Source organism: Taudactylus pleione, unplaced genomic scaffold (genome assembly GCF_031769625.1).
Source record: "Taudactylus pleione unplaced genomic scaffold, aTauple2 ptg000556l, whole genome shotgun sequence".
NCBI lineage: Eukaryota > Metazoa > Chordata > Amphibia > Anura > Myobatrachidae > Taudactylus > Taudactylus pleione.
In genome coordinates, this window is record NW_028284958.1 from 17,613,742 (window position 1) to 17,639,877 (window position 26,136).

At 44.6% G+C, this 26,136-nt stretch overlaps 1 protein-coding gene across 2 annotated transcripts in view; it reads right to left on the reverse strand.

The window, feature by feature from the left end:
* The window catches only part of ADAMTS17 (ADAM metallopeptidase with thrombospondin type 1 motif 17), a 300,141-nt gene that overhangs the window by 131,977 nt on the left and 142,028 nt on the right, over positions 1-26,136 (reverse strand). For both annotated transcript variants that reach the window (XM_088452708.1, XM_088452707.1), the window contains exons 9-10: positions 4,650-4,790; positions 2,971-3,121 (exon numbers count right to left, since the gene is read on the reverse strand). In XM_088452708.1, coding sequence (XP_088308834.1) covers positions 2,971-3,121; positions 4,650-4,790 — 292 coding nt within the window. The remainder of the gene's footprint in view (positions 1-2,970; positions 3,122-4,649; positions 4,791-26,136) is intronic.

Sequence of the window (26,136 nt, forward strand, 5' to 3'; positions counted from 1 at the left end):
CTCATGTATGTATGCAGTCAAGAAAGCTAGGACTAGACAGGCAGCAGGCAAGCATGGTCACATTATGGTTTGGAGGAGGAAGAATAAACAAGAGGCAATCTGAGTTTGAGGCAGGCAGATATCCCAAGGCAAGACAGTAAGCCAGCTGAGGTTAAGATTGGAGAGGTCAAAGTAATGGTGCATACACACGGTCAGATTTTTCTTCAGATCTGAACGATAACGATTTAAAAAATTGTTCAATCGTTCATATCTGAAGGAAAATCTGACATATCTGACATATCTGTCAGATCTGTCAGATGAACGATTTGAACGATGCGCGTTCCCGATGGTCAGATAACGATATCTGACATCTGATGTGTTTGCAGTCAGACTTGGACGATTCCATTAATTTTAATGCAGTCAAAAATCGTTGAAATCGTTCAAATCTTTGGTAAAATCGTTCAAATCGTTCATCTGACAAATCCGACCGTGTGTATCCTCCATTAGTCAGGAAACATTCATGTAACAGAGATTCAGGTAGATAAACAGTTTAGCAACAATTAGGCAATAACACAAACACTGAGGTGAATGTGGAATCTCTATTTATTTAGTGCTAGACCAATGGGAGTGTAGAAGCAAACCAACCCCCTACAATCACTGCAGCATATCACCTGCGCAAGCCCGGGAACACAGGAGGCTCTATGGGGCCCATTTTTAAATGATCACATTCGCAATGCGATCTGAGGGGCTAATTCAGCATTGCACGCAAGTGCAATGCTGAATGCAAATTCCCGATAATAGTGTGCAGAACGGGTTCTGCGTGATCGCACGCAGCCCCTTCTATGACTCTGCCTGATTGACAGGCAGAAGCATTTAAGGGGCGTTGCGGGGGTGGCCAGCGTTCCTGGAAATGAGGGCGTGTCCGTCCCGTTTTCCGAGAGTGGCCAGGTCAGGGCTTCATCCACGGATGCACTTTCCTGGCCTCGCAAACTGAGGCTTACTCAGCTGGTTGGCGGCCGGATGCCGTCCACCATCGCGACCTGGAATTGCAAATTCAGCAGCGGGTGTCATACACCTTCTGCTGCATTTGCAGGTTTGCAATTCCGTCTAGTACTGAATCACCCTGAGTGCAATATTGATATATAGTATGCGATCATACATCCGGATGTATTAAATTGCACCCGCAGGGACAGGGGCTCTACAGACCACACATGCGCCGCGGCCATTGCCGGGGGGGGGTTCCCTTGAAACCCTCTCCCGGCAATTTTTGCGATGTGCAGCCCATAGGCTTCAGCAGCACAAGCTGTGGCGGCCAAGTTTGGTAAATCTGACAGCATCACATCCCCATAAAAACCTATGGGGGTTGCGGCTGTTGTCAGAGATGGAGGGACCTCAATAATACATCTGGGGCAAATTCATTATTTGCCATTAACCCCTGAAAACGGGAACCCCCCCATCCCCGGCAATGGCTGCTATGCATGTGTGGTCTGTAGACTACGCATGCCCAGGAGTCCCAGCACAGGAGGGAAGAGACTGCTGACGAGGTCACTTCACTCTCGGCACATCCTAGTGTCGGACTTCTTTCTGAGCCCCTGTCCATGCAGGTGCCCTTTAGTACATTCGGGCGCTATGATCGCATCCTGCAATGCCAACATGGGTGCTAATATCACGCCCAGATCGCAGTGCAAATGCATTCATACATGGGCCTCTGAATCAGCACTGTTAGAAATATTCAACTTTCTTTTCTATTTGCATTAAATAGATTCTTAAGTCAGATACAAACAAAGCAAACATTATATAAATGATGCCAGTAACAACAAACAATGTATTCCTTTTAGAGACTGCGAAGTCTTTTTACTTGTGAAATAGCAGAATTCATGGCACATCAGCCACTGACGTGGGATGATAAATGCATAGCACATTGCAGGAAGCAATTACAGCAAAGCAAGTAACTGTATCTGTATTTGTCTTCTGATGAAGCCACATACAACACTACACTTCAGTAACCCCAACACATATGGCATGTGCGAGTGTGTATGTAACAGCAACAATGCACCTGATACATGTTGTGCGATTGCTGTAAGAGTCTTGCATAAGAGGGAGAAATATCTGGCCCTTCTTCAGGAACTGCAGCTGAGGAGAAGAACACATGCGTGGTTCCGCGCTGACGTGATATTATTATGGGTATGCAGTTGGCTGGACTGAATGGAAGAAACACTTTACGTATCTGAAATGTTAAGGTCCTGATTACTTGGTCACCCACCAGAAAGTGTGGATGCTGTAAGCTATTTGGAGCAATTTCCTGCCATCAGTTTTGAACTTTAGTGAACTCCACCCAGAAATAAAATGTGCAATTACCATAATTACGGGGCTGTGGGAGGCCTGCCATTTATAATATACTCATCCCCTTCAAGACCTCCTCAGTGGTTAATTGTACTGCTGAGTGATGAAATTCAGGCACAGCGACACCTGTAGTGTAAAGAGCGATGAAGCAACAGATGTCCCGCCATGCACTCATTACCCTAACAAACAGCGCCAAAGCCACCAAGGTGCTAGAATTTCTAAACTCCAGTGAAATAATGAGGTGATTGGGGGAATAGGGGTAGATGGCTATGGGGTAGATGTACTAAGCCTTGGAGAGAGATACAGTGGAGAGAGATAAAGTACCAACCAATCAGCTCCTAACTGTAATTTTTCAAACACAGACAGTAAAGTGACAGTTAGGACCTGATTAGTTGGTGCTTTATCTCACCAAGGCTTAGTACATCTACCCCTGTAATGGCATTGGCCCCAGACCCACTGTTCAGCTAATTTGGATGGGGGAGGAGTAATACAGTATTACAATCCTAATTGGTTTTCATGTGCAAAAATCTTCCCCCTCCATCCACAGCATACTTTAGCCTGGGGAGGCTGAAATGACATTAATCTGATCGAAAATCTTCATACTACACATTTACTAACCAGAAGGTCCCTGGTCCTTAAGTCTCTCACCTCCATGTTTTTGCAGAAGGTGGCATTGCTGCCGAACAGGATCTGGCACTGCTCACTGGCACTATAATGCATCCCGGGCAGTTTGTGGGGAAGCCGAACAGCATGCTGACTGCGAGGGTCGGTAACCAGCAGACAGGAGCTCACCTTGGATCTGTTAAAAAAAAAAAAGAAAAAGAAAATTAAGGCGGGTATCCACTACCCGATTAAACAGAGCGATTCAACGATATGACATAGTTATCGTTCAATCGCTTGTTAATCGGGCACAAATTGGGCACAAATTGGGCAGCATAATGTCAAAAATGTCCAGCGATGCACGCTCCCGCATTTTTGACATCTATCATCACCCGAACATGCTGGTCAATCTGCCGATAACGACAGATTGGCCATGTTTAGGGATGAGGGAGGGTGCTTACACTGAACGACTGAACGTTCAGTGTAGGCACACCACAGACTGTGAAACGACTGCACGATTACAATGTCGTAATCGTGCAGTCGTTTCACAGTCAGCTAGTGGATGTTCACCTTACTCTGAGGAGCAATTCAATAAAGATCACATTTCAGCACTACATGTGGCAAGCAATTGCCATAGTGACATAGTGACACTCATTCCACACCTAGTAAGTAACTGGAAACATTGACACTTGTCAGCTTCTGGTCCTCATTTATCAAAATTTACTTGTGCAAAAAAGCACTGTTACCTTTAAACATTATACTTTCATTACATAGCAGCACCAGCATATTCTTTTGTGCTCTACAATTGGCCACAAAACATTAATAGAACAAGACTGGGTAATTACAGACAGGCGTATAATCTATAAATGAGGATAAGTGATACATATTGCATATCGGTCCAGCCAGATTGCAGAGGTTCTTCATCGGTTATATGAACCAGTCACACACCAATGTGTGAACTGTGTGGAGGGGTGTCCATTGTGTACAATAGCTTATGCTGATTATGTTCTTGGTTGAGTTATTTGATAACTTGTCTGTAAAGGTGAGTTTTCAGGGAAAGCTTGAAAGGTTTGAAGGCTAGAGGGATTCCATGTAGTGAGGGAGGGCATTCCAAAGAGTGGGTGCAGCCTGCATACAGTTCCTTAACCGTGAATGGGAGCAGGTAATGAGTGTGGATGAGGAACGCAGATTAAAACATTTATTTAGGTAGCAACAAAGTGCTTTAAAACAGCAAACACAACAAACAAAGCAAGATTTGATATTCTACAGAAAAGAGGTCAGAGGTCGCTGCTCACAAGCTTACACGCTACATAAGATTAGGACCTACTCTATCAAGTTTCAGTAATGTGAGTATAGTGGAGAACACTTGTTAGTGGGAGTATTCTGAGGTGGCATTCTTACTTTTACTGAAATGTAAATTTCTGCAATGGAAAATAAGCCTTAACATCAATAAACAAAATGGCAGCATGTCTTAATGCCTGGTGGAAACCGGCTGACATGTTTCCCCTACAGGCTGCAACTACCAGACTACCAACCAAAGCTTATGTTATTCTCTTTCTTAACGAAAAAGAATTATAATGTACTCACTTTGTTATATGACACCCTCAGTATGATGGACAGCCTTAGCCCATATTCTGAATTAGCATTATGGAGAAGATACGCTGTGCGATGTCAGGATATAATTGTGGAGACTGCTGTCATGGGGTCCTATGTTAAGGGGCACTCACTTAAGGAAGTTCTCCAGCTCATCGCGACTGCAGGTCGACCAAGAGAGATCACTTGGACTGCGGCCCTTAATCCACTCGCCCGACATGATGTGTGATCGTCCAGCGCAGGTGGGGTGGTCGTCATCGTGACTCATTCCCATGCTGAAGAATAAGAATAAGACTTAGTTTACTCTGCTTATAATTAGTGAAGGTGGTCAAACAGTAATATGCAGGTCTTTTAATAATAAATACAGCAATAGAGAAATGCTCCAGAAATAACAGCACACAACTCCATTACATACTGTAGAGTCTGTAATTCCTTCGATTCACCACCACAATGGCTTTGAAATGAAACAAACAAGATGTGCTTTAACTGCAGACTTTCAGATTTAATTTGAGGGTAATTACATCCAAATCAGGTGAACGGTATAGGAATTACAACGGTTTCTATATGTGCCTCCCACTTTTTAAGGGGCCAAAAGTAATGGGACAAACTAAACAATCCTAAATCTAACTTTCACTTTTTAATACTTTGTTGCAAATCCTTTGCAGGCAATTACAGCCTGAAATCTGGAACGCATAGACATCACCAGACGCTGGGTTTCATCCCTGGTGATGCTCTGCCCGGCCTCTACTGCAAATGTCTTCAGTTCCTGCTTGTTCTTGGGGGATTTTCCCTTCAGTTTTGTCTTCATCAAGTGAAATGCATGCTCAATCGGATTCAGGTCAGGGGATTGAATTGGCCATTGCATAACATTCCACTTTTTAGCCTTAAAAAACTCTTTGGTTGCTTTTGCAGTATGCTTCGGGTCATTGTCCATCTGCACTGTGAAGCGCCGTCCAATGAGTTCTGAAGCATTTGACTGAATATGAGCATATAATATTGCACAAAACACTTCAGAATTCATTCTGCTGCTTTTGTCAGCAGGCACATCATCAATAAATACAAGGGAACCAGTTCCATTGGCAGCCATACATGCCCACGACATGACACTACCACCACCATGCTTCACTGATGAGGTGGTATGTTTTGGATCATGAACAGTTCCTTTCCTTCTCCATACTCTTCTCTTCCCATCACTCTGGTACAAGTTGATCTTTGTCTCATCTGTCCATAGGATGTTGTTCCAGAACTGCAATGGCTTTTTTAGATGTTGTTTGGCAAACTCTAATCTGGTCTTCCTGCTTTTATGGCTCACCAATGGTTTACATCTTGTGGTGAACCCTCTATATTCACTCTTGTGAAGTCTTCTCTTGATTGTATACTTTGACACATATACACCTACCTCCTGGAAAGTGTTCTTGATTTGGCCAACTGTTGTAAAGGGGTTTTTCTTCACCAGGGAAATAATTCTTTTGTCATCCACCACAGTTGTTTTCCGTGGTCTTCCGGGTCTTTTGGTGTTGCTGAGCTCTCCGGTGCGTTATTTCTTTTTAGAGTGTTCCAAACTGTTTTTTTGGCCACACCTAATGTTTTTGCTATCTCTCTGATGGGTTTGTTTTGATTTTTCAGCCTAATGATGGCTTGCTTCACTGATAGTGACAGCTCTTTGGATCTCATATTGAGAGTCGACAGCAACTGATTCCAAATGCAAATGTCACACCTAGAATCAACTCCAGATCTTTTACCTGCTTAATTGATAATGAAATAACGAGGGAATAGCCCACACCTGTCCATGAAATAGCTTTGAGTTGATAGTCCCATTACTTTTGGCCCCTTAAAAAGTGGGAGGCACATATAGAAACCGTTGTAATTCCTACACCGTTCACCTGATTTGGATGTAATTACCCTCAAATTAAATCTGAAAGTCTGCCGATAAAGCACATCTTGTTTGTTTCATTTCAAAGCCATTGTGGTGGTGAATAGAGGCCAAAATATGAAAATTCTGTCAATGTCCCAATATTTATGCACCTGACTGTATATATATTATATATATATATATATATATATTACCACCTTCCCTATGTTTTTGCAAAAAAATCATTAAAAATTCAATTAAAAAAACAGGAAGGGTCATTTCTCATAATTTGCAGTGAGTAAATGACCTTTAAAATCTTTACATGACCAACAATTTAGTGGGTAAATCTATTGACTGACGCCGAGAGACTTGCTGGTGATCTTGGCTGGAATCCCTGTGTGAGCAACTTCTAAATTTGGACAAGGTTCTTTGTCTCTTTATGCATAAGGCAATAAACTAGACAGTAAACAGGCTGACGAGAAATGTACAGCTAAGCATAAAATTGTGTGCACTATTTAAAAACCAATAAATAGAAAGAGTGAAATAGCTGGGTTACACCTTTCTAGTTCTTGTTGACTTGAGAAATATCACTGCACAACTCCTGGCCAACAGAAAGCCCATGTGTCAGGTACCAAAAATACAGCACAGCTTTCTACTGAGATGAATACCTGGAGAGAACACAATCCCTATGTAAGTAGAAACTATCTCTAACCCTTGTAGGAGATTTTGCAGGACTGGATATTGTCAATCCAAGCAAACAATACCTGTTCTCTTGTTAAGATACAATAGCAAGCATCCTGAACCAGCCTATCCCAGTTATACCATACAAAATGTGTGTCCTTTGCTTGCTTTAGTCCAAGAATTAGAAAATATAGTTCATGTCTGACAAATACAAAAACAGACAAATCTCAGGTGCACAACTCCAAATTATTAATAATATATAAATGCAATACAATTTTGCAATCAATAGAGGTTTTTAGCATAATCTTGGCCAAGGTTATGGGCCTACCCACCATATCCAGGTAACCTCTGTAGGGTAGGTCCCTAACATACTACGATTCAAATCCAGAGCGCAGGACACCCCCAAACTAGCCCAGCTAAGCCACCCCAGGGCACCGCCATAGTAAGAAAAGTGCAGTGTGAAAGAGATAGTTAGGAGCAGCTACTGCTGCATATAAAGAATGAAAATAAAAAGTGAGGTACATATATAATAAACAAACAGTGAAGGGTTAAAATGTGTTATAAAAGAAAAATGTGTTATAATGCAGTGCCCTGAAACAGATCAACAAAGGCAATCCAGGGGGACCCACGCCCCAAAAATTAACCAAAGTTGCACTACAGTATATAAAACTTGTAGGACTTACCTAGAATTGTGCCTATTACTTGTGTGCAAATTCATTACAAGACTCCATGCTTTTAAACCAATAAGGTAGGGGTGCTAATCCAGACTGAGGGCGTCTCCTTTCCCTCAGGTGTGCAATAAAGCACATTAAATAGAGTATATGGGAAAGATTTCTGGACTGCACACCCTGAATATATATATAATGGGAGGTGCTACCTGATGAGACAAATTGCAGGCACAAAAACAGACAAATCTCAGGTGCACAACTCCAAATTATTAATAATATATAAATGCAATACAATTTTGCAATCAATAGAGGTTTTTAGCATAATCTTGGCCAAGGTTATGGGCCTACCCACCATATCCAGGTAACCTCTGTAGGGTAGGTCCCTAACATACTACGATTCAAATCCAGAGCGCAGGACACCCCCAAACTAGCCCAGCTAAGCCACCCCAGGGCACCGCCATAGTAAGAATAGTGCAGTGTGAAAGAGATAGTTAGGAGCAGCTACTGCTGCATATAAAGAATGGCATTTTAACCCTTCACTGTTTGTTTATTATATATGTACCTCACTTTTTATTTTCATTCTTTATATGCAGCAGTAGCTGCTCCTAACTATCTCTTTCACACTGCACTATTCTTACTATGGCGGTGCCCTGGGGTGGCTTAGCTGGGCTAGTTTGGGGGTGTCCTGCGCTCTGGATTTGAATCGTAGTATGTTAGGGACCTACCCTACAGAGGTTACCTGGATATGGTGGGTAGGCCCATAACCTTGGCCAAGATTATGCTAAAAACCTCTATTGATTGCAAAATTGTATTGCATTTATATATTATTAATAATTTGGAGTTGTGCACCTGAGATTTGTCTGTTTTTGTGCCTGCAATTTGTCTCATCAGGTAGCACCTCCCATTATATATATATATTCAGGGTGTGCAGTCCAGAAATCTTTCCCATGTCTGACAAATAGCCTGCAGACGGGTTGGATACATCCCGACAGGGTTAGGATACCGACACCTGTCATTAAGTATCATAATCTTACCCCTACCCCTAAACCTAACCCTTCCACCCCACAGCCTAAACCTAACCCTCACCCTCGTGCCTAACCTAGAACCCTAACCCTCCCCCTAACCCCAGTATTTACCATTGGGATACCGGCAGTCAGGATGCTGGCATAGGGATTCTGACTGCTGCCGGGATTCTGGCACCGGCATTCTGAGAACTGGCATCCAGACAGCCGGGATTTACACTACATCCCCTGCAGACTCATAAAACATTTCATAATGACTTGCGAGCAGGGCCCTCTTACTTCACGCTCTATAAATATGTTATTAATAATAATAATAATGACCCAATTATAGTAACGTATCATCTTTCCTGCTGGGCTAGGAAGTAATTACCGGCCACACCCCCTCTGTGTCCTTTTTTTGATCTTCAATGCACACCCACACGGCATATGCATCATTTCGATTTCCCTGAGCTGTAATTTTTGGTATTTTTAGTTTTGAGGTTGAAACACAATCTCGGATTCCCTTGAATCTATTATCTTTGGCACTTATGCACTTTATGGGCAAATCGCAGTGTTAAAACTGTCTTCCCTCATACCCAGCCTCTGTGGTTTTTGGAGAACACCCTTACAGACATGGAGGAAAGACCATGTACTGCCAATAACAGCTAGATTACTGAGGCTGTAATGCATGTGGTTTATGTCACTAAATTCAGACTGTTATGTATGGTTTTGTTCCATTTGATGGTTTCAAACATGCTGTCATTTTAATTCAGCTAGACCACCCGTTTGTTTTTTGAGTTCTACAACGTAGTTTTTTATGGAAATCATTAAAAGAAGGAAAGTGAGAAGGTTGGTTTGAGGGCCTTGTTATATTTATAAGCAATGGCCACAATATATTTGCTGGCTCAAAGTATAAATAGATCGAGGTGGTGCTCTAACATCCTCCATTTGCTATAGCATTACCCCTGACCGCTAGTAAGCCGAGGCCGGGGGGGATCCCTGAGGAGCTGGGGACCCACCCAATAGAGGGTTCCCCCTCTCCGGGGTACCCCAGGTCTAGGCTGATATCCCAAGGTTATCCCCGACACCCCTGGAGCGGTGGGTGCCGGGTTCATTATGTAGTGTGGTGCAATTGAAAGTAGTAAAAATATTGTCTTTTGCTGTGCAACTACAGGTCCCATCAAGCCTCCCCCACATGCTGGTACTTGGAGCACCACAAGTACCAACATGCAGGGCATTACGGTCCCACTGGTACCTGTAGTTCCACAGCAAAATAAATATATAAAAAAAACACAGAACACACCGTGACAGTAAAAGTTTAATAAAACTTACATGCGCGCGCACACACACACACACACACACACACACACACACACACTATCTCACATACTCACCAATGTATCCCTGAAGCCAATTATGTCCCCTTTTCCAGTAGGAATCCATAGAGTGCCTGAAAAAAATGTGTGGATCACCTCCACTTCTGTCCGTGTAGGCATCCATAGGGCTTGGCAAATAAACAAACCGAAAATACGCAGACCAGCAGACATTAGAGGACAGTACTACCTGAATGACCGCTCCGCCTCGGGATTTCACTATAGAAATCCCAGTGCTGAGTGCTCATTGGCTGAGAGAGTTGAGCCTTCCGCCTCTCAGCCAATGAGTGGTTCCCACTAGAGATGGGCAGAGCGAATCACAGCACTGAGTTGAGCCACATGGCTCAACTCAGTGAAGTGTCTCGAGACACGGCTCTTTAGAGCTGAAGGAAGCAGAGGTGCCAGCGACTCTGAGTGAGTCACTGACAGCTCCACCCCCTGCATGTGGAAAAGTATCTCGCTCGTCCCCGCGTATCCCCGTATGCGAAAACGGGACCCGGCGAAACTGAAACAAGCGGAAAGTCCTGTCAGATTTGGGAAATCAGCCTGGCACCCCCCAAAAGATGCTCTGCCATGGGGGTTAGCTATGGTTACCCTCGATTTGGCTTGCTGAAGGTATTTGGTGTTTTTAAACGGGCTCAATAGCTGCTAAGTTGAGTTTTTGTATAAGTGGTGAAGAATCGTATTCAGGATTTTTTTTTCCAGAAAATAACTTATCCCAGCAAATTTGGGGTACTTGAAAATGGGGGCCAGCATATTTCAAAGTTGCTAAAGTTAAGTTTAAAAAAACCTGAAATATTCACCTTCCGCAAGCACCTGCAATGAAAAAAACACCTGGGGCATACTTGAGGACCCCCCATGGAGTCTAGTTCGCTAGTTTTTAACTTTGTCCCCCAATTATTATTTTTTTCGTCCCCAACTTGAAAGTGATTTTTTTGGGTGTTCTATTTTTTCTTCCTTTGGGGGACTGTCTGAAGGCTGCACGGGGGTTCCCACAACGTTGCTCCCCAAAACCCGAATTCTGCACTTTTTTCCGCCTGCTATTCATAATAGGCGAAACTTTTTCGCCTATTACATTGTATTGACTTTCTGCCTAGGCGGAAGTCTTTCAAATTGAATACGGTGATACTTTTCCGCCTGGCGAAATGACGTCATTCCGGATTTTCGCTCCAAATTGAATACGGGCCCTAATCTCCTTACGCGTTAAACAGCCTTTCTAGTCGTACCATGCCGTGGCGTGACTTGGTAGCGCCGAGCGTTTTTTCGTGTGACGTGTTACCTTCAAATGCACAGCAATGTGAATAGGTTGCACAAGCAGCTTCTGCTGATTAATGTAGAACATAGGCGTGCCACATATCATTTTAGAGTGTCACTGCCACGGACACTGTAACGTGGCATTTCACATGCAGATACACCCACAGTCGCACACAGAATATAGGCATGCTGCATATCATTTTAATCAGCAGAAGCTGCTTGTGCTACCCATTCGCATCAGTGCGAATAAGATGCACTTAAAGGCAAAAAGTCGCATGAAAAGACGCTCAGCGCTACAAAGGTAACATGGAGCCCTCACTTTATGTGTAGCGCACGGAGGATAGATGTATGTGGACACATCTGTACACAGAGGGAATATTCCCTTGCCCTCCAAATTTAATGGAGACACTTCATTTTAAAGTGAATTTCTTTGAAGTGACAATTTATCACTGTTTTAGCAGTTACTGATATACAGTGTATATCATCATGGCCGGTTTTATATTTCTATTTTATAGATTACTATAAAATATTTATATTTGTTTACATTGCTTACAAATATTATACATTGAAATCTTACATACCATGAACAAAACTGTTTAAAAAAAATTGTGGGAAAAAAAATGATAGAATAAATGATATAGTTTATGCTCTCACTCACACTGTGCTCTTTAAAGAGAGGACAAGGAGTTACCCCAGTTACTAGAAAATAACATATGAGGTATTTGGAGAGGGATGGGGGAAGCACACTGCACAACATGACAAGTAGAACATCCTTAATTGACAAAGCAGAAATGTGATGACCATGTTTCTGAACAAAGGGTGACTTCACAAGTGTCCTGGAGGTAGCAGTATAACATCAGTGAAAAGGAAATGAGAAAGTAGATGCTTGCTGTGTAGGGAAGCTATAGGATAACCTCTCATTCCGAGGAATACCTCCCTTTGCTAGGGTCCTCATTTTAATACTTTAAGTGTTGAACTTATGGCTCCTTAGGGCTTCAACCACAAATTCAGCTGCAGAATTCAATAACGTATTTTGAACCTGGTAAAAAGTTTGCTTTCCAGGGACGACAGCCGAGCAGATACTGGAATGAGTCGGAGAGTGCTAGCCAGTTTATGTTGGCACCACAACGTTTCTATCAGGGAAATACCTATCCTTTAACCACTGCTGCACATTGCTGTGTTACAATACACAAGAGCTAATGCTATGAGGAAAATGATAACGTATTAGCTACACACACCTTAAACCACAGGAGAGAAAATAGTGATTTCAATTATTTGTTTTTTAAATCCCAAATAGTGCACTGGGCGCCATCGTCCAAGCACTCATCCAAAGAGGAAGCATTCCATAATCCCTGACCAGCAGGCCCAGAACTCTCCAATGGAGAAATGTCATGAGACAACACATTACTATGGAAATGGATCCTTCTGAGTGGACAGGGAGGAGGGATCCTCAAGGCCGCGCCATCTCTTACACAGGGCCTGTTTCAGAGATGGTTGGTAATGAAGCCGCACTCACAGCTACTCACTCTATAGTGATTGCGGGAATATGCAAATGCTAATCTCAGTCTTTCTGTCAGGGCTCAGCCGGGGATCGGCTCCCGCATACCGCGCCGCCAGCTTCCCCTGTCATCCTGGGTAGTCGGGCAGCTTGCGCGACGGCGGGGGAGAAGCTGAGTATTCTCCCCGCATGCAGTGGCTTCCTGGTGGGCTGGTATCCGGCATCGCAAGTCCGGACATGGGCGCCGCCATGACAGTCGACCCATGTGACTGTATCCATCTCCCTGATAGGTCCGTGATCAGCTGATGCTGTGCACCTGTCTAAGGGTTCCCCTGGGTATAAAACTGTTCCACAGGTTCCAGGAAATTGCCTGAACAACGGTTGTCTCCTAGCGTGCTATAGTGAGTTCCCGGTCCAGGTTCCTAACCTTCCTTGTAGCAGCAGTGTTATCATCTCTACCTGTGTGCCTTCCGTCTCTGTAGCATCCGTGCAGCAGTGTATACCATCTCCACCTGTGTGCCTCCTGTCTCTGGTGAATATCCGTGCCGCAGTGTATACCATCTCTTCCTGTGTGCCTCCCGTCTCTGGTGAATACCCGTGCAGCAGTGTTACCACCTTTACCTGTGTGCCTATACGTCTCTGGTGAATATCCGTGCAGCAGTGTATACCATCTCTACCTGTGTGCCTCCCGTCCCTGGTGAATACCCGTGCAGCAGTGTTACCACCTTTACCTGTGTGCCTATACGTCTCTGGTGAATACCCGTGCCATCCCCACCTGTGTGCCTTACGTCTCCAGTGAACATCCGTGCTACAATGTATACCACCTCTACCCGTGTGCCTTCTATCTCTGGTGACGTCTCAAGTAACCGTGAGTTGCTGCCCACTTGAAATCCTTATTGACATTTGATCCTCGTGTCAAGGTGTTTTTCTATACAGTGTTTTAAGGGACTGTTTGGTGCCTTGCAGGCATATCCTCGCTGGGCCACGGGTGTAGTGTATCTATCCCTACAGGGCTTGGGTACCTGGTCAAAGGACCGCGACCTGCTCACGGGGTGCAGCTAAGCCCATATCCCAATTGGGGGGGTCACTGGCGAACACCATCCTGTGGGTTAGACTCCGCACCTTTGCCCAGGTCTCGCCAACACTCAAGACCTGTGGATGAGGAGAACGTACATCCAGGCCCCTCGTCTCCGCTTCTTTCCCCAACTTAGGCCCACCACGTCCTCTTCTCTAGTCTCAGATGTGACAGTTTGTTCAGGCCAAATGGAGGCTGCAGGATCCCAAGGTACTGGGTCTCTACAAGAGTTGACCTCTCGGATGGACAACCAAGAGGCGGCTCAACAACAAGTGGCTCAGTACTTACAGGAGCTCTCGAGGCAACTGGTTTCTATACAAACCACATTGGCCTCTATTCTTCCGGCTCCTCCGGCTGCAGCTCCCGCACCTCCTCCATCAGTTCCTCCACTGGTGGCTCCTACCCCCAAACCCCGACTCCAGTTAGCTACTCCAGAAAGGTTTGATGGTGATCCCAGGCGGTGCCGCGGATTCATTAACCAATGTGAGATCCAGTTTGAGTGCCTTCCCCAGAATTTCCCCACGTCTCGGGCAAAAGTGGCATATGTTATATCCCTGTTAACAGGAGCAGCGCTAGACTGGGTCTCCCCTCTATGGGAACGGGCTGACCCCATCGTATCTACTTACGAGGAATTCGTTTTAGCATTTAAGAGAATATTTGATGAGCCAGGCCGTTCTGCATCTGCATCTTCTGATCTTCTCCGTGTGCGTCAGGGCGCACGATCCGTAGGGCAGTATGTAGTCCAGTTTCAGACCCTGGCATCAGAATTAAAATGGAGCGAGGAAGCTCTTAAGGCGTCCTTCCTTCATGAACTCTCTGAGAGGATGAAGGATGAACTTGCCTCCAGGGATTTGCCAGAATCCTTCGCTGACGTGATCTCTCTTTGCATCAAAATTGATCTTCGTCACCGGGAATGGTGGGCTAGTAGGGGAAGAGGTGAACGTCTACCTGTCCGTCCTTCTGCTGCCAGTCCGCCTATGCCCACCTCAGCTATGGAAGAGGAACCGATGCAGGTCAATAGAACTAAACTCACCCCGACAGAGCGCAATAGACGCTTCCAAAATAAGCTGTGTATTTATTGCGCTGCACCTAACCACATTTTGAAGAATTGTCCTCTACTTGCGGGAAATGCGAGACCCTGACTGAAGTAGGGAGCATTCAGTTGGGGGTCATTCTCAAGCCATCCCAATTATCAGAAAGTCTTCAAGTAGTGTCGCTTTCCCATAAGTCCAGGACAAGAAAGGTCCATGCTTTAGTTGATTCTGGAGCCGCTGGTAATTTTATTTCAGAGAAATTGATTCACACTTTGGGTGTTCCAGTTGTTCCCCTACCTAATAAATTGTTACTGTCCGGACTTGATGGTAAAACGCTGGTGGGGCTACCCATTTCTTCGCTTTCTTATCCTGTGACTGTCCGAGTTGGATGCTTACATCAGGAAATGTTAGAATTTTTTGTATTACCCGAATCCTCCTATGAGCTGGTATTAGGATTGCCCAGGTTGAAACAACACAATCCTGTCTTCGACTGGGATGCTATGCAAATCTTGTCCTGGGGCTCACATTGTTTTCAAAACTGTTTGGCCAAGGTCATTCCAGTATGTAACCAAGTAACGGTCTCCAACCCAGCTAAAAAGTTCCTCCGTCCTGAGTCTCCTAGATACCCCTCCCAGACGGGGTTGCCCGAGGCTTATCAAGAGTTTGCCAACGTATTCTGTGAACAGGCTGCAGATGTACTTCCTCCGCATCGACCATGGGACTGCGCTATCGATTTACTTCCCGGGAAAAGTCCTCCACGTGGCCGTGTTTACCCCTTGTCCGTGCCAGAGACCGCGGCCATGGAAGAATACATTAAGGAAAACCTTGGTAAAGGGTTCATTCGGCCCTCTTCTTCTCCTGCAGGGGCAGGTTTCTTTTTTGTAGGGAAAAAGGATGGAGGACTCCGTCCGTGCATAGACTACCGAGGCTTAAATCAGATCACCATAAAAAATCGGTACCCCTTACCTTTAATTTCTGAACTTTTTGACAATGTCCAAGGGGCTCAAGTTTTCACCAAGCTGGATCTACGTGGCGCGTATAACTTGATTCGAATTAAAGCGGGGGACGAGTGGAAGACCGCGTTCAATACCAGAGACGGGCACTTCGAGTACCTTGTAATGCCCTTTGGTCTTTGCAATGCACCAGCTATTTTTCAAGGCTATGTCAACGAGGTCTTCCGGGATATTCTTCATAAATTTGTTGTGATTTATCTCGATGACATCTTAATTTTTTCCAGAGACTTACAGAACCATCATCTTCATGTACGGGAGGTATTGTCCCGCCTTCGTGCTCATCACCTCTTTGGGAAACTATCCAAATGTGTGTTTAATCAAATGTCGGTACCTTTTCTGGGTCATATAATCTCCGGGAGGAGTCTCCAGATGGATCCTGATAAACTAAAAGCAATCTCGGAGTGGCCCCTACCTACTTCTTTAAAAGGTACTCAGCGTTTTTTAGGATTCGCAAACTATTATAGGAGATTTATTCCACATTTTTCTACACTGGTAGCACCCATTACCTCCCTCACAAGGAAAGGAGCCAATCCTTCTAAATGGTCTGTTCCAGCAGTACAAGCCTTTCAAAACCTAAAAAGAGCCTTTTCGGGAGCTCCAATTCTCTGCCAGCCGCGAATTGACAAACCGTTCATTGTGGAGGTGGACGTATCCTCTGTTGGAGTAGGGGCGGTATTATCTCAGACTGCTGAAGACGGGAAGACTCATCCCTGTGGATTTTTCTCCCGTAAATTTTCTCCTGCAGAAAGGAATTATATTATTGGCGACCAAGAACTGTTAGCTATGCGTTTAGTCTTGGAGGAATGGCGGTATCTTCTTGAAGGGGCTAAATTTCCTGTTACGATTATTACAGACCATAAGAATCTAATCTATCTGCAAACTGCACACCGGTTGAATGCCAGGCAGGCACGATGGTCACTTTTCTTTTCTAGGTTTGATTTAAAACTTCAGTTTCGTCCAGGTGTGTTGAACAAAAAAGCTGATGCATTATCTCGCTCCTTTATGACCAAGTTGGAGGAGGAGGAGTGTTCTCAAGTTCGTCCCATTTTAGACCCATTGGTGTTTGCTCCTACTCAAGTAGTATCTCTACCACCTGGGAAAATTTTTGTACCTCCTAATTTACGTAAAAAATTGCTGGTTTGGGCTCATGCATCCTTGTTTGCAGGTCACACTGGAATCACCAAAACCTACCAGTTCTTACTTCGATCTTACTGGTGGCCGACCATGAAGAAGGATGTCACGGAGTTTGTCCGCTCCTGTATCAAATGCGCCCAACATAAAACTCAGCGTAGACAGATGGTTGGTCCTCTTCGTCCCTTGTCTATCCCAGCTGCTCCATGGACCCACATCTCAATGGATTTTATTTCTGAATTACCTCGGTGCAAGGGGCATAACACGGTATGGGTGGTCGTGGATCGCTTTTCTAAAATGGCGCACTTTATCCCGCTCGTTGGCCTTCCTTCTGCTCCTCAATTAGCAAAAATTTTTATTCGAGACATCTTCAGATTACACGGTCTCCCCAAGGAAATAGTCTCTGATCGAGGTGTTCAATTTACAGCCAAATTCTGGAGAGCCTTGTGTAACACCTGTGGAATTAAACTGAACTTTTCCTCAGCCTACCACCCACAGTTGAATGGTCAAACGGAAAGGGTCAATCAAGAGCTGGAGACCTTCATTAGGCTCTTTGTGTCATCTTCCCAGGATGATTGGGTGGACCTCCGACCATGGGCAGAGTTCTCTCATAATTTTAAATTCCATTCTTCCTCTAAATCCACTCCTTTTTTTACGGTTTTTGGTAGACACCCACGAGTTCCAGATTTCCAGAAGCTTCCATCCATAGATGTCCCGGCTGTGAATCAGGAGATCCAATCCTTTTCAGTTTTATGGAATAAAATTCACCTATCCCTAAAGCAATCTTCAAGGAATTACAAGAAATTTGCGGACAGAAGACGTTTGGCTGTTCCACTGTTGAGAGTTGGGGACAGGGTTTGGTTATCTTCCAAGAATATTCGCTTAAGAGTCCCGTCCATGAAACTTGCTCCACGTTTTATTGGGCCATATCGTATCCTTAAGATAATCAGTCCAGTAACTTATAAATTGGAACTTCCTCCTCAAATGAAGATTTCAAATACTTTTCACGTTTCTCTCTTACGACCCCTGGTGCTCAATCGTTTCAAGAATTGTTCTCCTAAATTGCCTCAAGTCAAGACATCACAAGGCACTGAATTTGAGGTGGAGAAGATCCTGGATTCCCGGCACAAATTCAACACCCTTCAATATCTCATCGATTGGAAGGGCTACGGCCCGAGGAAAGGGCCTGGATCAGAGCCTCTGATGTACACGCTCCGCGACTAATCCAGAGTTTTCATAGGAGATTTCCAGGTAAGCCTGATGGGTGTTCAGTGCCCACCCTTAAAGGAGGGGGTACTGTCAGGGCTCAGCCGGGGATCGGCTCCCGCTTACCGTGCCGCCGGCTTCCCCTGTCATCCTGGGTGGTCGGGCAGCTTGCGCGACGGCGGGGGAGAAGCTGAGTATTCTCCCCGCATGCAGTGGCTTCCTGGTGGGCTGGTATCCGGCATCGCAAGTCCGGACATGGGCGCCGCCATGACAGTCGACCCATGTGACTGTATCCTTCTCCCTGATAGGTCCGTGATCAGCTGATGCTGTGCACCTGTCTAAAAGTTCCCCTGGGTATAAAACTGTTCCACAGGTTCCAAGAAATTGCCTGAACAACGGTTGTCTCCTAGCGTGCTATAGTGAGTTCCCGGTCCAGGTTCCTAACCTTCCTTGTAGCAGCAGTGTTATCATCTCTACCTGTGTGCCTTCCGTCTCTGTAACATCCGTGCAGCAGTGTATACTATCTCCACCTGTGTGCCTCCCGTCTCTGGTGAATATCCGTGCCGCAGTGTATACCATCTCTACCTGTGTGCCTCCCGTCTCTGGTGAATACCCGTGCAGCAGTGTTACCACCTTTACCTGTGTGCCTATACGTCTCTGGTGAATATCCGTGCAGCAGTGTATACCACCTCTACCTGTGTGCCTCCCGTCCCTGGTGAATACCCGTGCAGCAGTGTTACCACCTTTACCTGTGTGCCTATACATCTCTGGTGAATACCCGTGCCATCCCCACCTGTGTGCCTTACGTCTCCAGTGAACATCCGTGCTACAACGTATACTACCTCTACCCGTGTGCCTTCTATCTCTGGTGACGTCTCAAGTAACCGTGAGTTGCTGCCCACTTGAAATCCTTATTGACATTTGATCCTCGTGTCAAGGTGTTTTTCTATACAGTGTTTTAAGGGACTGTTTGGTGCCTTGCAGGCATATCCTCGCTGGGCCACGGGTGTAGTGTCTCTATCCCTGCAGGGCTTGGGTACCTGGTCAAAGGACCGCGACTTGCTCACGGGGTGCAGCTAAGCCCATATCCCAATTGGGGGGGTCACTGGCGAACACCATCCTGTGGATTAGGCTCTGCACCTTTGCCCAGGTCTCGCCAACACTCAAGACCTGTGGATGAGGAGAACGTACATCCAGGCCCCTCGTCTCCGCTTCTTTCCCCAACTTAGGCCCACCACGTCCTCTTCTCTAGTCTCAGACGTGACACTTTCCCTTTGTGTGGGATGGTGCGATGGATAGTACGAGCAGTGAGACGCCCACTTTCAGGCTCTGTGGTCTGAGCATTTGCAATGGATTGTAAACACAGCACCACTGACGCAACATTAGTCTTACCATCGACATTTGTAGTATTCTAGGGTCTACTCTAGCTACTCTCCTCTAATCCAACTAAACATGGCCTCTGAAGAATTAGATTTGCAATGGGAAAGGTAGCAGGGCTCCCAGACACATCCGTGACACTCCCATAACACGGCCATGAAACGGCCCCTTTTTTGCGATTACATTAAGTCACCTGTCGGACTGGGGCATGAAGGGTCCACCGGGGGAATGCAGTGGTAGAGGCCCATGCTTAAGGGATGTGACCAGGTACACAGGGGGTGTGGCCTGCCCCCGCAGAGACTTAGCCAGCCATTAAAGAACATGTAACTGACCATCTTATAGAGTAACAATGTATAATTTTAGTGCACAGTCTGGAACCTGACATTAGAGGAAGGGAAGAGGCCCTCGGGCAATGGGCCCACCGAGGATTTCCCCTGTATCCATGTAGGCCAGTCCAACCCTGCATCTCATTTTCCACCCTGCAACTCCCAGGGATCACAAACCCCTACTCAAGTGTTAGCGATACCATATGCAACTGTGTACGGCATAGGACACTTGGGCTAACGTGTGCGCAGTAAGGGGTATTCTGGGGCAAAACATCGCTCAACTGCATAAATATCGGCACTTCGTCCATCTCTGAAGCAGGTCCACAGTCTGTAATGGTCAGCTGCCCTCTGCAGATTCTGTACTGAACTTGAACTGATTATAGAGCTTTTTAAGAAATTTCAGTCTCCTGGCAGATAACAGTGTGGACATCCCTAGGTGGTAGGTTGCAGGGTACTTACAGTGGGGACTTTGATTGGATTGTGGCATATAATATGAACAAGTGGTGCAGTGTGGCATTGTTTCAGAGGCGGATGCAATTTGTACGCAATGGTGATGCTCACATAGTGGAGCGATTATTTGAAACTGCGCATGTGCAAGAAAATCAGAAAAACCCCGATGGTGCATGCGTTACCCAGAGGGTACGCACAAAGATGCTGTTTTGCGATTGGGACAAAAATGGGACAGCAAAAGGACGGTCAATGACTGGGAAGTAGCTAAAAGTAAACGCAAAAAAAATATGTCAGCTTCGTGGGCGTGTTATGGGAGTGTCGCGGGTGTCAGTGAAAGCGGCTGCGTTCCCAAATGCACAGCCATAGAAAGCCAGAGTCAGCAGAGAAACTTCACATGCAATAGGGCTGGTGCAAGTATTGATGGTACGCGCGATGGTAATCTACAGAATTACCAGCGGTATTACAAAGTGCAAAGACGCTAAAAGTGGGCATCTCAGTCCATGCCCATTCAGACACAGGCTACTACACCAGGGGAAGGCTGATAGTAGCAGTTGCATATCAACACAGCTGGCAACGGATGCAAGAGCAGATGCAGCAGCGTCCACTTCTGAATAAGTCCCATAATGTGAACTGGAGGCACAGTGTGGCATATAATGTAAACTAGGGCAATGTATAGCATGCACTGTGACCTTGGGGTACTGAACAGTATATAATGTGTACTGGGGCACTGTGCAGTATACAGTGTATACTGGAGGCACCGTGTGGCATACAATGTGTACTGGGGGCACTGTGTAATATACAATGTGTACTGGGGGCAGTGCGTGTCATACAATGTGTACTGGGGGCAATGTGTGTGATACAATGTGCACTGGGGCACTGTGCAGTATACAGTGACACTGTGTGACTTACAATCTGAACCAGGGATGCTGTGTGGCATATAACAACTTTGCTTACTGTGATATTAAGACTCTTATCATTTTCAATACGCTGTATGTCATTTAATGCATGTTTGTATTTTAGCCTCCATAAACTTGGTATTTTTCCTTATTTCAACTGGGGCCCCCAAAAAGATGCCCCAAGATTTCTGATGCCTGGCCTGCATGTAATCATAACGCTCTGCCTTCATTCCGACTATTTAAACAACCAAAATCTTTAAAGCTTAAAAATACGAAAAAGTAGTGAGCGATTTTCCAGCTGATACAAAGCTATATTGCCCTATTTAGTAAATTAGTACCAGGACAGGGTCGACACAAATGCAACAGCGTAGCCGCACTGCGCATGTTCCATGCTGGTCTTGTGTTGGCTGCCACACAGAGGATTTATTCAAAAACTGATTCACAGCCAAGGACCATTTGTGGACTGTAACGGGTGTGGCTACTCAAAAGCAGACATTTCTAGGGTGCGTCGCAGCCTGCGACTGAGATCCCGTATGCAGTTGTTAAGGCTCTGGCGTCTTAGTTCAGTCGGCCATTCTGCGCGTCCATAGTGTTACTCAGAAGTTTAAGGATCGATCAATGAGTCCAATGGTTGCGTCTTTGGGCCTGACTAAGCACGGATCACTATGGCGATCGCAGCTGCTATTACACATGCAGTTCTGCTATGAAAAAATGCTCGGCCAGCATAGAGATGTCCACCACCGCTTTCTCACATCCGTAAGACCTCGCAGCCCTGTGTATACATCGGTAACATCGGACCCTCACGCACAATTACAGCAGCTCTGGCCTGTCTCAGAAATTGTAACTCTCGTCGCACACAGTGAGTACTCAAGCTGCGTATGCCGTCGCAGTGGCTACTTTTATGCACGCCCAGGAAACGGCGTTCAAACGGACTGGTACGCCTGTGTTTCTCTGACCACTCCCCAGTCACCACCCCCAAACGCTGATGTCCTGTCACTCACTCTGCGATGGCTTTGTATCTGCATACATACTTACAGTGTGATTGCTATGCTAATCTGAACAAGCAAACTGCAGTGCATACACATGCAAAGTATGTACCATGGACCGTTCTGCGTAAGCGGTTGCAATTGCGATCAATGCTGAATCAGGCCTTTTGTATACAAGCGGCGGACTTGTGACTCTGCAATTGAGCATCTAAATACAAATCACAGTGGCTGCGACATTTGCATATTTTTACGCAGTCGCTGCGTACAGCATCGCAGCAGTGAAGGCATTTTTTTCTGTGATTTGTGACTAGATCATTATTTTTGCCCTATATTTGTTCTATGTATGTGATGTTTAAGTGACTCTATATTTTCTAATAAAATTGTTTACATTTTAACTGTTTATTATGTAAAATTGTACTCTCTCTCTTTTTTCTTTTTCCATTGTTCTAATTTTGACATGCAGCATGTCGATACTGATGACTTTAACATTCTCAGAATATCTACATAACAGTGGCTCCTGGCGGTGCAGCGATTACTTACCTCCGTTCAGTTCCAGGGGTGCAGCAGTGTCTTCTGGGTACAGCGGTGTCATTTGATGCAGCGTTCCAGTGGTGTTATCTGATCAGGCAAATCCAGCGGTGAGTGCGCAAACCCCTATTCCAACATTTCATGTGGCAAAATTGTGAGCCTGACAACATTATGCAGATGTCAACATGTTCCATGTTGACAATTCAACAATGTCGACATCACTGTCTGCATTCTGGTGTCTACATTCGGAATGCCGACATGGGGTCTGCATCCCCATCTGTATCCCTCATTTGCTTTCCATTCCTTTTACAGCAGAGCTCCATAGGGACTGCAGGGAAATCTGAGGATAACTATGTTTATTTGGAGTTACGCTCATTCAGTGATGTAGCCAAAGAAAGCACCCCATGATATAATGCTGATCTCACATTTCTGAACATTTCACAACATTCAACATGGACCAGCGATATACATAATTATTACACTAGGAATCATGTATGGTTACAGAATAAAAGTGCCCTTGTCATTCATAGGGCAACATTTACATTTGGACAGAAATGTGACCCCCCCCAGTTACAATATAAATTACATTCCTGTTAATAAATGTGCGCAAACAAAGCCGTGGGGGGATCCTATTAATCTGTCCTATGTGTTATTATTACCATTTGTTTAGGGAGGCAGTGTTATCTGGGATATTCCTAGGGGGATTAACATTAATTTAATTTATACTGCTGCATTACATTTGTTTTATATGATTAATCTTCAGAAAGGTATTCATCTGCACAGCCTGTCAGGTTCAGGATTGGTTATGTTGTACCAAACCTGGCTGCAGGCAAATATCATTTATATTAAAAGAGTATTATATGAGTGGATACTGCAGTTTATTGATATACATTTCCACACTGTATTTCACACTCTTTATCCTGCACATTTGGATACCACAGCCAAGTTTTGTGGAAACCCCTTAAGGCGCGTACTCACTGGGCGATATTACTGTGCGACTGCAAGATGACGACATTGTAATCATGCAATCGCTCAGTAATGCGATGCGCTCCCGATGGTCGTTTCAGACATTGTCCATCGCCTGAACATGCCGGTCAATCTGCCGATAACGACAGATTGACCATGCTCAGGAATGATGGAGGGTGCCTACACTGAACGACTTATCGTTCAATGTAGGCACTACAGGGGATCAGGAACGACTGTATGATTACGATGTCGTAATTGTACGGTCTTTCCTGATCACCTAGTGTGCGCGCACCTTAACTCTCACATGGCCTGAAAAGGAGACACCAGAAGTTATTTTAAAACAGAAGCCAATACGAGCTTGCTGCTTTCCTTTCCTTCATATCACTGTCGTTTCATTAAGCCACACCACACTATAAAGACTACATGCTGAATTACCATACCATTACCATCTTCTCACTCCAGACTCACACTGCAGGTTTGAAAAAATGGATGGTTTAAGGGATTTTTTTCACAGTGCTACAGTGGTGAGGGAGAGCAGCTCTGCATTCGATTTCTACGTCTACCCGAACTACCTCTCTGCTTTTAAACACCGATGCCCATGGCTTTCAACTATCTGGTAAAGCAGCAACCCGGCAATTCAGCCACCGTGCTGTTTATATAATTGTGTGTATTGATGTTTTTATATTTGTATATATATGTTTTTATGTCATTAAATAGTGTATGCTTTACAGTACATTTGACCAATTATGTGCAAGCTACCAGACATATCAACATAAATTTCACACCATCTATTCTATAGATATCCACTTATCCATTTATATTGGTAGTGGTTTATTCTATTTTTTAGTATTTACTTTTTTGCTTTGAGAGTGTTTACTATCCCCCCCCGCAAGAATCAGTCTATTTCCCCACCCCTGAGGGTAGCGCTTGAGGTTAGGATGAAATTCCCTTTTCATGCACTGCTCTCAAAAGTGTAACCCTTGCAGCCATGACAGCGCTGCCTCTGACTCTGTGACGTAAATAATATTTTTTCCCCAAGTATTCTAGTGTTAACGACCAAAGATCATCAGAAAGCGAAGATAGGCTACACCTCTTGTAAATGTTAAGAGATAATATCTTATTTGGCGTAAAGTGGGGATTTTCAGCCGCGGATGATTGTCTATGTCTAGTCTCTTGACTTTATTCTCGAATTAACCAGAAATGGTTCTCTTTGAAGTCACGTTTGTGCTTGTCTGATTGAGATTATGACCAAATAAACTTCCTTGCAAACATGAATGGGAAATTGTGGTCTTTGAAGTGAGACAATTCATTCAATTGGGGTCTGTAGGATACCTTTATTTATCTAAACCTGGAATATCACTTTTGTGGTACTTGGTTGTAACTTAATTTCTGTGTTTAGTTGTGATACATGCAGGAACTTGAAAAGAAAATGAAGTCCTATTGTTGGGTTGCAAATTTGTAAGTGTTGAGCTGACCCAGGTATGGTACTACTACTGAATGTAACATTTATTGTGCTCGATAGACAAACTTAGTGGATAGTGCTGCCAACTCCATCTGTGCGTAGTTGGAACTCTTAAAACTAGGAGAGCTTGAGATCTGGCATATTGTGTCATCGCTTATCTTACCTATTACTGTAACCTGATGCTGTCTTTCACTTATTATATGCTGTACAGTACAGGAAGCATTAGTCTTTGATCAAATCCATTAGTAGTTTGGCTCAGGTAGGATGTAACAATCTTTTTGAAATATATATATATAATTTTTTTTTTGCAAAACGTTATTGAAAGATAAATAATGAGGAACAGCACAGTCAGCACTTTGAGCCTGAAGCCAAGTGAGTACTGTGCCCATTGGTGTAGCAATTCTTGCATGAAATCACTGAACAAATGCCCAGGGAACTGTCCTCACGTAAATACACCAATGCATATTTGCATGAATGCTAGGTAATGAGAAACTTCATTTGAGTAGAATGCTCCGCTGAGCAGTCGCAAGTGTCAGATGGTGTGACAGGACCTAACTTTAATCCGCATCAGAGACTCATATGAGAGACTTTAAGTAAAACACTCCACTAGGCAGTAGCACAGGCAATCTAGCTTAACCACTTAACTGGCTAATATTTTTTCCAAAATGTCCACAAAACTGTAAATGTCCTTTTATTATCAAATTATGAAAATACCTATGTAATACCCTGATTCAGTCTAACTTTACTAACAAACATGCAGCTTTGTTAATAAAATTATACTGAGCCGGGGTTTAATAGGTATTTAAATAATTCACAATTTTGAGGACATCTTTGAAAACATTTT